Source organism: Physella acuta, unplaced genomic scaffold, assembly GCF_028476545.2.
Source record: "Physella acuta isolate Inbredline_101_S28 unplaced genomic scaffold, ASM2847654v3 ptg000466l, whole genome shotgun sequence".
Taxonomy (NCBI): Eukaryota; Metazoa; Mollusca; class Gastropoda; family Physidae; genus Physella; species Physella acuta.
In genome coordinates, this window is record NW_026731985.1 from 1,234,426 (window position 1) to 1,246,200 (window position 11,775).

An 11,775-nucleotide genomic window follows, 5' to 3' on the forward strand; every position below is an offset into this window, starting at 1 on the left:
TAGATGTACAAAAAAATATTAAAATATGTAAATTAATTAAATTTTTATACATTTTAATCTAATCCAACATTAGGAAGCCTAGATGTAAACAAAAATATTATTCTCCTAAACTGTGGACCTCATCTTCCGTTTCGTTTATCTTTCAGTCTTACTTAAACCAAGCCAAGTAATTATTACTAGATTCTAGGTCTAGTCTGGCTTTAACAAGTAATTCTATTTCGATTTAGAGTCTAGGAGGTTTTAGGCATATTTAATAGACGAAGAAGTCCAACTAATTATAAAGTAGCCTTATTACTTGTAACTATTTATTTGTCATTTTAAGAAATCTGAAATGGTTATTCGAGTAAATATTCCCAGCTTCAGGAAAGTTAAAGAAGGCGACGAGACGTACACAGTGAGTAGAACAAAATCAAGAAATGTTAAAAATTATGATTAGTAATATTAACCAGCTGACCAGCGACGTAGCATACGCATCTATTTACTATTTAGATCTAGTAGTATTTAGTTTAGTTGTTTCAATTCCTATTTTTCAGTAATTTATAGTTTGTGAATTTGACACTGACAATGCTGCGACTGAAAATATTTTGCTTTAAAGCACTATCAGTAGCTAAGTGAAGGACGATTATCCTCACCCTCACTTTCCACTTCTCTCCCTCCCCCGTGAAAGCAGCAGTCTGTGACGACAGTTTACAGACGACAATGAAAAGATCAAGCAGAACTTGTGATTACCTCCCCTTAGTTTCAAATCGTTTAAAAACTAAATTATCTGCCCCTAATAGTCGTCACTTATTTGACCCGGCACTACGATTGTAAACAGCTCACCAGACTGGTAGGGTGGGGGTGGTAGCGATATGGTCTGTTGAGCTTATGCCATGGTGGTGTCCCACATGGTCCGTCCATGAAGTGCATTATATAAATTATATATATATATAGATAATGGATATGATTATGAAAAAATAATTATGCCTATAAGAACTACAAGTAGACTAGTAGTACGAGATATACATTTTTCGAGGAGATCTATTCTCGATCTCCTACTATAGTTCTAAGACCAGGCTTAGCCTTAGGTCTTAGCCTCTTACTCTTGGGTTAGTCTTATACCTAGCTCTATGAATGACGTATGAACAGCAGTGAGTACAGAATGAGAATAATCCTGAGTAGTGAATAACTTAATGAATAAGGTAAAATAAAACATGAAAGGTTGAACTTGAAAAAGTAAAAAAGTAAAGTAGGAGTAATTTCCTTAAACTTACTCTTATATTCTAATTTAACAGTAAGAGGGGTGTCAGTTCAAGTGCATTAGGGCTATAGAAATGTTTTTTATTCATTTTATAATACTTAATTAATTGCGCACTAAGTGAAATCAAACAATGTGCATTTAATGTTGCAGTACTTTATGAAGGAAACATTGATTATTTTTAAAATGTCAGTACATATATTTTTATAAATAAGGAAAGTTAATAAAGTGAATGAACTTAACAATGACGGTGTTGGTAAAGATGTCAAGGGTATGTACTGTATGACTGCAGAGTAATCAGAGTTTCTTCCAGGCAAATAGAATTTATATAGAAAACAGATACTTTAACCAGTGTCCCTGTCTCTCCCCCCCCCCCCCCCAAAAAAAAAAATTTCAAGTGCGCCCCCCCCCCCCCTGGAGAAATAGGTCTGGAAGAAAAGCTGAGAGTAACTGTGGTGATCATGTGGTATGGAAGAAGTTATGAAGGAGAGATGTCTGGAAATAAAGCAACAAAGATTTTAAGTGTATCAGTGATTCCCCAATGACAATCTTAGTTAGAAACAACTTGATTTAGAACATGACACATGGAAGTAAACAATGAACAACCATGATTTTATTTAATTTTATTTTTCAATTGTGTGTGTTTATATTGTAATTTTGTTGTTGTTTTGAAACATTAAAAAAAATGTCATGACCAACTCAGTAACAGCATCATAAATACTGCAGCAAAAGGGTTAAATAAATATTTTGATTTGTGACATTTGACATTTTTATGACTATGGTTTAATTCATTGCACTTTTCAGTATTGTATTACATTTGTTAAGCTACATATTAATATTTTAATGCAATTAATGGGTAATTCATATAAATTCTTTGTTTTTCCTACTACATATTGACATGAGAAACAAATTTGTGGAAATTTGCTCCTTCTATTTTGTACTTTCAGGTTTTTTCTGTAGATGTCTGGGTTTCTGGCAGGCATCATGTTATAGAGAAAAGATACTCTGAATTTGAAGAGCTGCATAAGCAGGTGAAATTTGTTAAAACAATACTCTAAAAGTTTTATACTTGATGCACTGGTATTATATTTTAATAAACATCAGAACACACACTGGTATTATATCTTAGTAAATAGCAGACTTCTCTCAAACTTAGTAATTGATATCAAAACAAGCAATTACAAGTGTGCCTGCTTTGCCTTGTCCAAAACCATATGTTATACAGTTCATAGAATGCACATTGATGCACATATCAGGATTATGTTTAAATGTGTGTTGACCCAGTGAATATTAGTCTTGGAGTTTAGGGTATAGTATAGACTTTGATAACCAAATTCTTTATACTTACATGTCATTTTCTTGGCATCTTTCAACAGCTTAAAAAGATAATAAAAACACCAGAATTTCCCCCAAAAAAAGTTTTAAAGTGGAACACAAAGGTCTTGGAACAGCGGAGATTGGCGCTAGATTCTTACTTTCAGGTAGAATAAACAATTTTTTTTAGTTGCCGTTTGAACTACAACTTTTTGTTTCATTCATGTGTTTACATTTAGAGTAACTCTTACAAACCTAGGCAACGTCACTTTTTAAAAATAATGCTAAAACCAAGAACTCCAACAAACTAGGTTTTAAAGACTAGATCTCAGCATTATAAGCCAAGCATTCAGATTGTATGGATCAAACATCTTAGCCTTTTACTGTGGTATTCATGTTTAGTAAAATACTGCAAAACTTCTAGGTTTTTGCCAGTGTCAAATTCAATAGCAAACTATGGTCACCTGTAATGGTACAGTGACTAGATAGTTTTGCTTGACTAAAATTGTATTTGCCTCAATTTAGCTGTATTAGTGTGGTGATAAACTGAAGTTTTGTATATTGGTGTAAGCACACACAAGATAGATGTTTTAGTTAGTGAACAGCTAAACTTAACCATCACAAACTAGTTAGACATGTGAGTGAACAGCTAAACTTAACCATCACAAACTAGTTAAAAGTTTTAGTTTACTGAGCAGCCAGAGCTGTGTGACAGGCTAAAAATAAAATGGTTTTGCCATTTTCAACCCTCTTACAATGTTGGTAAGAATCAGTTTATTTTTTTGTAGCTTATTCGAGCAGGACCCTGTGCCTAATGTACTTCTGTTTTTATTGCAGGGTGTTGTAGAACAAGATCCCATGCCTAACGTCTTACTTCTATTTTTAGAAACAGATATGCTGGATCATTCTATGGAGTGAGTTTTATGTTAGATAAAACAATACAGATTCATAATTGCATGTTATTAACCTGAATATGTTGCAAATACTAATAAATCATGTTATTAATGTAACTAAACTGTTTCCCCCAAAAATCTTAAAGTTTGATGAAGGTAGAAGAGGAACAAAAAACTTGCCATCAAGCTGTTATATCATTAGATGCTTGTGCCTATTTACAAGAATCTAAACTTGGTAAGAGCATAGTTTAAAAAAAGTTCAAGCATTATGATAGTAATGAAGTACAAAAACCTGAATTTTGTAGAGGGGGGGGGGGGGGGAATGTAAAAATGATGATCACGAACTTAAATTGACCTGTTTAAAATACACACTACTCAATTTTGAGAAATGTTAGATACCATCAACAGAATATTATTGAACATCTGATGTCATATTTCTCATTTTGTTCCAGATTCGTTACCTGATATTGTAAGTGTTGGTGTCTCAATGGGACTATACTCGACGTCAATGCTACAGTGTCACTGATTAAAACATTAGAAATATCAGTTATAGCGATCCTTGTGAGTAGAAGTTCACAAGTTTTAAAGTGGTGGAAGAACTTTGCATTACATTGTACCACCACAATTAATTGCTAGATAAATTACTCTGCAAATGTTTGAAGTAAATAATCATCAATTGCTTGTTGTGTGAATACTGGGAAAAGACTATATGTCACACTATCACTCTAGTTATAACTTATATTGTAATGAAAATTTATTCAATTTTTAACTGTAAATAAAAATAAATGACTTCTAAATTATTGCGTCTGTGTTGGCTTTATTAAATTAATCTCAAATCCAAAAGAACCATGACACTAATTTGATTACTACTGTCCACTGTGAAGGTTATGACTAATTACCAAGATTAAATGATCCCTATATACATTCACCTCAACAATCATTCTCAAAACAAGCTGTAAGAAGAAATAATTATATCTTTATTTTCAAAACAATCATACTCATTGACAGTATAAAAAAAAATGTACAAAATCTGAGTAGACAGACAAGGAGAACAAGTAAAATCTGGTGTATCAAATATTTCACTAGAGAATCAACTTGTATACTTTGTTTAATGTAAACCACATGGTAAAAATATTTTCAAAGCATTTGTAGCAAAATCTCAGGCTGGGACCTTTGAGTTATATTGTAGGTCAGCCACATAAATCTGTTGCAGTTTAAGAAAAGTGAAACATTTCTAATTAACATCACAATTATGACTAATGAATCACCCCTCCCCCCCATGCCAGAAAGGCAGTTAACTAATCTCCTGTATCCCTGAAGCAATAAAAGAAAATCCTATTTACAAGATCTCCATACCAACATCTAAACATACATTCATCCTAGTTTCAGGCAGTCAGAGCTCAATATCTGATAAAAATATATGTATAGATATGTACAGAAATGTTGAAACACAGGATTTATACCGAATACTGTTGTCAAATATGACAATACGAACAAAAAATGCTAGGAAAAGACTAAACTATAGTGCAGTATTGAAAGTAAAGATTTGACAAGCACTGACAGCTATTTAAGTAATAAAGGAATGTAATACACTTTATTTTTTACACAAGGGGGTGTTTTTTTTTTGGTTAAAAATAAATTGTATTAAATTTTTAAAAAAAATACTTGTCAAAACACTATTGAAAGCCAATGGGTGCCTTTCACTAAAGACATTATTCAGGTATAACTTAATGAAATCTATTATGAAAAATATTTTACACCTGCAATAATACACAAAACTTGAAGGCAAGATTTAACAATTGTTACTCATCTATTCAAATTCTTACACCACAGATTGAAAAATTAGATACGCCACTTTTTTCCAGTCAAAACAGCAGAATGTCTCCTGCTCTAAGCTGAAGGATTGTTAGATGTGGTGTTGCGATGTCTCAGTCCATCCTTTTTCTCAGATGCATTTTCATCTCTGAAATAGTATTGAACATTGGATTTTGATATGTTAACAACACAGAAAGTTGCATTTTAACATAACAAAAAAGTAGAATCACACCAGGGTTATATCTCAATACATGAACCATCACAAATGGGACTCAAAACCTACGATTCTTGTGCATTGTTTTCCTCCTGCTCTGCTTGCTTGTTGCGTCTCTTCTCATAAATGAATATGATTGTACACAGTACTACAACTTCACCAACAATCCCCAAGAACGGCCAGAGTGCAGCTAGTTTATCTGTCAAATGAAAACCAATGAATTACTGGATCAAAACAATAAACCCTTGACTCAATAGATCAGTGTTAATATGAAAGCATAATTGGTGTGGAGATATGATAAACCACAAGGAATAGTTACTGGTTTAGCTAATCAATTACGTTTGACTATAACACACTTTAAATGACTAGTTTATAGATTACCTTTGACTCTAACAGTAATTGTTTTAGAAGATGTTTCATTGAAGTACTTGGAATAAGCTTCACATTTGTAATCACCACCATGGGCAAAGTCAACCTTCGTTATTCTAAGACGAGCATTTTTGTGACCATTCAGTCCGGTCAGCTCCATCTGGCTATCAAGAGTGACATTCAGGGGTTCATCATCTTTATACCAAGTGACAACAGTACGAGGGTACCCTTTAACCTTACACTGTAGCTCTAGTGTATCATCTTGAATCAAATTCTTTGACTTTTCAAAAGCCATAACTTGAGGACTAGCTGGATGAAAGAGGAAAACAAAACATCTGAACATTTTCCTTCGTGTGAAGAAATAAAGTATGATAAAAAAAAAGAATTCAAAGAGAGACACTCATGAAGCTTTATTGAGAATTAATACAGTCAAAAATTACCTCTAAATTCAACCTCACAATCATAGTTTTTGTTATTGATGGTAAATCTTGCAATGTACAGATTTGCGTCATCAATGGCTGAAAAATAAATTTGATTCAACTGTTATTAAGAAACAATACATTTTTTTTTCAAAAGTCATACTGTTATAGCTAAACAACTGACTGACATAATAACAAACATACTTGGGTTATTTATTGTGAGAGTAAAGTTTTCTTTAGTGGAAACAAAACGATCCTTATCCTTAAGCTCAGAAACCAAAGTGTAATTTTGAAGCCACACAACATCCTCAATTCCTGTCAAGTCAATCGAGCATGAAAGAGCTGCTGTTGTACTGCTAGCATTGAAAATGGGTTCTTCCTTTTTCTCTATTTAAAAAAAAAAAGTGCAGTTCAATTTAATGTACATAAAATATAAATAAAGTATTGATCAGCTTGTAACTACTTTCAGAAGTGGCAAAAATAAAATTATAAAAACTTAAGAGTCTTTCAAAAAATGCTTTAGATGAATGAACATTATTCAAATTAAATGTATTAAAACAACATGTTAAAAAAAATTAGAGCCGGGTAAATTAGGTAAATGGAATGAAAACTTCCCACCAGCCATTTACCCTGAAAATAAAACCAGCAGTATATTTAGATGAATTATTTGAGAACTGTATTTGCCCAGTAAAAAAGAATTCAAGTACCTGTCACAGCTCTTAGATTGATATAGGCACGTTTCTCATATGCTCCATCTTTTAAAACACAGCTGTAATTTCCATTGTATTTTGGTTCAAATTTATCAATGGTAATGGTTGTTGACATCAAATGTGATGCACCATTTACAACATTTTTTGACTCTTGTGAGAACAAGGTCGATGATGGTGCTTCCCAAGATAACTTAGCATCCAGCCTAGATGTAGTTACTTCACATTGCAAAACTTGCTGTGTCAGGGGCTTTACCAATAGCTCCCCAAGGTCAGGTTTAATCTTTAACACATCTAAACATTGGAAAAAAACAAAAATAGAAAAGTTAATTGAAAGTGCACTCAGATTAAGCACATATTTAGACAGATTTCTAAACAGAAAAAAATCTCAACTTTTTATTTAAGATAAATATTATAAGGTAAAAAATTGAATTATCAATACGAGAGATGTATGTGAAATTATTTTTCTTGTTTGCAGATTTTATTTTACGGGCAGCATAGCTTTTAATATGATTAAGTACACATGAAAGATAATTCTTACCAGCCGACCCGCAGCGTAGTTGTTTTATTTTCTACTTTTCAGTAATTCATAATTTGTGAATTCGACAGTACCAATGCTGCCACTGAAAATATTTGCTTTAAAACACTAACCCCCCCCCACCCCCTTTCCCCGACCCTACACCCCCCCCCATGAAACCAGCCTCCTCTTAGTTAAGTTATTTCTTAGTTACCTCCTGTAAGTTTAAAATCGAACTAAATTATCTGACCCTAATAGAAACCCGGCTCTACGATTTGTAAACATTTAGAGTGAACACCGCTCACCAGACAATGTGGGGGTGGGGTGGGGGTGGTAGTGATAGTGTTAGTGTTAGAGAGAAAGAGAGGGGACTGCAAGGAGACGCTTGCAGCTTGTTTTCTAACGGCTCCCAGAAGAGAATTATATATATAGATAATTAATTTTTTTTTCTTTCTCATATACAGAGTATAAAGGAAGTGTTTTAAGCATGCACAAAAAAAACACATGAAGGTTTTAACAGTTTTCATCTCTGTACTTCATCAGGGGACTTATTTTATCCAGGAGAAAATTCTAAATCCAGTTTTATAAAAATTTAGGCATTTTACACATTATAGAGGTGGAAAAACTGGGCTTTGCAATTCTGTCAGTGTATCTATGGTGGATGTGTGTATGTCTGTAAACATACTAAGTGCCGTTGCAGCTCTTCAATTTTCTACTAGATTCTATTCTATTTTTAAGTAAGTTTAAGTAATTAAAAATGATGTCTGTTTCCCCAGTTGCCATCCCCAAAAGTGCTATATAAGAATATCTCCTGCTTTATTTAATTTTTTGTTGATTCGTGCATGTTCATTTTGGATTATACTTCTTTTTGGTATTTTGTTGTACATTTGCCAGTAATTTTTGAAAGGGTATTGAATGACGAACATCAGTTTTTTTTGGTTTTTATGCTCTGTTGAAGAAATTAAATATAGATCTTTTTACTATTGAAAATAAGGGATGTTTTTTTTTTTAGCTTTTATAGCAGACCAATTACATTTATTTTAAAATTTATTGTCCTGCGCATGCATGCATAATTATTTGTATATTATCTTGCGTATGACACTCGACTTTTGTACATTATTGGAACTGTTAAGGTGGTCAAAGCTGGTTAGTTTTTGTAGCATAGGTTCCATTCCTTTTGGTTCTGAGTTGTTTTTTTGTTTTTTTTTTTGCTTTTTCTTTTACTTCAGGTTTAGGGATTAGGGTATAGGCAGTTTATGGTTAGGCATTAGGGTAGGGTTAGAGTTAGGGATAAGGTTAGATCTAAAAAAAAAATTAGTTCTACGAATAGCCTTAGTAGGGCTATTTGTAGTGAAGTACGAATAGCCGCAGCCTTCAAGTATATAGCAACTTGATTATTCTAGATTGATCTACTATTCTAATTCATTATTTTACTGCTACACAAATAATACACATTATTTGACATTATTTAGGCCTAGATCTCTAACAGCTAACTCAAACTGTCCTGAACTTCAACTTAGTTTACTTGAGCTAGATCTAGATCTCTAGATTCTAGATCTAGAAATCTAGATCTAGATCTACAGACAGGCTACTCAACTGGCACTGCCAATTTCTTTTTGTGACACTTGGGCCTTGTCCTGTGCTTTTGCCTGTTACAGTTACTGTAGGCCTACATCTTTCAATTGGTTAGAAGGCCTATAGTAAATAACTAGATATCTAGACTAGTTTAGATTCTAGATTTAGATTGAGAAATCTAGACTAGATCTAGATCTAGATTTATATCTAGAATCTAGAACTAGTGATTCTAAAATCTAAATCAGCTGATCGTCTTGTCCGCCATCTTTGTGAGACTGCACTGGATTTGTTACATTAAAGTACAATCTTTAACTTTGAAATTGTGAAAAATCAAAGTAACATCGTTGACATTACAAAAATAAAAATGAACATATACCTTCAGACTGTGTTGGTAACGCAAATAAAAGTATCACAGTTGCTAATAACTCCAAAACGTTCGCCATATTCGGAGTGTCAATATGGAAAGAAATTGGGTGATCTATCCCAAGTTATCATTACCTAACCTAACGCGCATGCGTACTTTGATGTTGAACAGTGCATTGGTGGTAATTAGACTAGTCCTATTTATAGCTCTTTTCATAGTGTATTATTTGACACCGATAGTCTGTTCCAATCGTAGTGTGGTTTACAGACATGTATTTATCATTGATCTTTTAAACTATAGGTCTAAATTTAAAACTGTTAATACGATGAACGTCATTATTCTTTCAATTACCAACAACAAATACTAAACACTACATTTAACATTTAGGCTTAAATGTCATTCATACAAAGTTTAAAGTTCAACTTACTACGCATTTATTAAAAGAAAAAAAAAACGGGGTACCTCACAAAAACAATGTTTTATTTTGTTTACGTTTTGTTGTTAACTCTTTACAATCGCCTGTAGATCTAGATCTATATATCATGAAGGCCTGTATAGTAGTTTAGGTAATATAACATATCATTAAGTTACCCTTACGTTAAGAATATATTTCTTCAATGGTAGCAAAACATTTAGATCTTCACATTATCTACGTTCATGCCTTTGGTGTCGAGGTCAATAAACTACTCATAGGTTGTTTTTTTAATAGACATTTTGCTGGGGTGAGGGGGGGGGAATAAAACTGTAGGGGTTCGTGGATGGGTAAACAATGGTCAAAGTATATATTTTCTTTTTATCCCAGAGGGAGGGCGATGCTTCAATTTCTTGCAGCCCTCCACAACAGTCGACAGTTCCCACCAGCCCACACCTCCAATGGTACTAGGGCACACAGAGCCGGTGCTACTTATAATGCGAACTAGGCGGTCGCCTAGGGCGCCATCCCTAGGGGGGGGGGGGGGTAAAAGGTTTAATCGCTATTATCAAAAGTACCTAATAATTAATGACTTTTATAATGGAGTAGCGGTATCGGCGCCCAGGACGAACTATCAATTTTGCACCACCACCCCAAAATTAGGTCTATATAGGCCTATATTTATTCGCGATGGTGAAAATGAAACCTCACCTCCCTAATTTGGAAAGGTCGGGGCGCTTTTTAACAGCCTTTTTATTTTGGTGTCACATAATAGAGTTTGTAATGACGGGGTATTCTAAGTATTATATTTGTTTGGTAAGTTTTGATTAATCGTTTAGATTTGAGAGTAACGGCGGAAGGCTGTTGCTGATATGGTTTCGTAGGTATAAAGTATCGAAGTGTTAAAGTATCAATTTTTATTCGGCTGTTTTGTAGTTGAATGTCTAGTGGAATCAGAGTTTTTTCTAGGCATCTCTTCCAGGCAAGTCTACCCAGTCTAATTATAACGTGTATGCAATTGATAATAAATTAATGTCAAATTTAATTGTTTTCTTATACATATGTTTTAGTAATTAATTTGTGTGAAAGGGGGCGTTTTAATAAGTTTTGCCAAGGGCGCTAAATAGCCTCGCGCCGGCACTGAGAGCACACCTCCTCTTCTATAATTCCACACCACCCCTTCCGACAGCTCACACCTCCCCTGCCACCAACCCACACCTCCCCTGCCACAAGCCCACACCTCCCCTGCCACCAATCCACACCTCCCCTGCCACCACTCTCCGCCCTCGCCACCAGTCACACTTCCCACCAGTGCACACCTCCCCTGCCACCAACCCACACCACCCCTGCCAACAACCCACACCTCCCCTGCCACCACTCTCCTCCCTCACCACCAGTCACACTTCCCACCAGTGCACACCTCCCCTGCCACCAGCCCACACCTCCCCTGCCACCAGCCCACACCTCCCCTGCCACCAGCCCACACCTCCCCTGCCACCAACCCACACCTCCCCTGCCACCAGCCCACACCTCCCCTGCCACCTCCCCTGCCACCAACCCACACCTCCCCTGCCACCAGCCCACACCTCCCCTGCCACCAATCCACACCTCCCCTGCCACCAGCCCACACCTCCCCTGCCACCAGCCCACACCTCCCCTGCCACCAACCCACACCTCCCCTGCCACCAACCCACACCTCCCCTGCCACCAACCCACACCTCCCCTGCCACCAACCCACACCTCCCCTGCCACCAACCCACACCTCCCCTGCCACCAACCCCCCCCCTCCCAGTTCAGGAACAGCTGACCTATAGAGTCCTTTCATATGACGTCACGTCCGTTCGTGATACCTACGCCCGCCGCCACAGTGGTGTACATCAGACGTAAACACAATCAGCTGTTCGCCAGCGCTGGACGTGTTCACCGGCGCTGGACGCGT

General features: G+C 35.6%; 2 protein-coding genes across 3 annotated transcripts; one reads left to right on the forward strand and one right to left on the reverse strand.

Annotated features, from left to right (window-relative positions):
* The first annotated feature begins 86 nt into the window (after positions 1–86).
* Positions 87–4,239, forward strand: LOC131943748 (sorting nexin-24). 2 transcript variants are annotated; one of them, XM_059303997.1, is made up of 7 exons: positions 87–207; positions 323–394; positions 2,185–2,268; positions 2,614–2,718; positions 3,389–3,465; positions 3,591–3,679; positions 3,897–4,239. In XM_059303997.1, the coding sequence occupies exons 2-7, from the start codon at positions 332–334 to the stop codon at positions 3,968–3,970; spliced, it is 492 nt and encodes a 163-aa protein (XP_059159980.1). In that variant the 5' UTR covers positions 87–207; positions 323–331; the 3' UTR covers positions 3,971–4,239. The 2 variants fall into 2 exon arrangements, with proteins under 2 accessions (XP_059159980.1, XP_059159981.1); XM_059303998.1 differs by having other exon boundaries at positions 90–166.
* Positions 4,240–4,400: 161 nt separating this feature from the next.
* LOC131943747 (basigin) lies at positions 4,401–9,602 on the reverse strand. Its single transcript, XM_059303996.1, has 7 exons — positions 9,437–9,602; positions 6,969–7,262; positions 6,466–6,648; positions 6,283–6,360; positions 5,855–6,151; positions 5,543–5,672; positions 4,401–5,407 (listed from the first exon to the last, which is right to left on the reverse strand). The coding sequence occupies exons 1-7, from the start codon at positions 9,501–9,503 to the stop codon at positions 5,335–5,337; spliced, it is 1,122 nt and encodes a 373-aa protein (XP_059159979.1). The 5' UTR covers positions 9,504–9,602; the 3' UTR covers positions 4,401–5,334.
* Positions 9,603–11,775: the final 2,173 nt, after the last annotated feature.

Coding starts and splice junctions, on each gene's coding strand:
- LOC131943748 (XM_059303997.1), top strand. CDS start 332: ATGGTTATTCGAGTAAATATTCCCAGCTTCAGGAAAGTTAAAGAAGGC. Junction 2,269..2,613: donor TTGAAGAGCTGCATAAGCAG/GTGAAATTTGTT, acceptor ATCTTTCAACAG/CTTAAAAAGATAATAAAAAC. Junction 2,719..3,388: donor CGCTAGATTCTTACTTTCAG/GTAGAATAAACA, acceptor TTTTTATTGCAG/GGTGTTGTAGAACAAGATCC.
- LOC131943747 (XM_059303996.1), bottom strand. CDS start 9,503: ATGGCGAACGTTTTGGAGTTATTAGCAACTGTGATACTTTTATTTGCG. Junction 6,649..6,968: donor CAATCTAAGAGCTGTGACAG/GTACTTGAATTC, acceptor TTTTTTAAATAG/AGAAAAAGGAAGAACCCATT. Junction 5,673..5,854: donor AATTACTGTTAGAGTCAAAG/GTAATCTATAAA, acceptor TTCATTTGACAG/ATAAACTAGCTGCACTCTGG.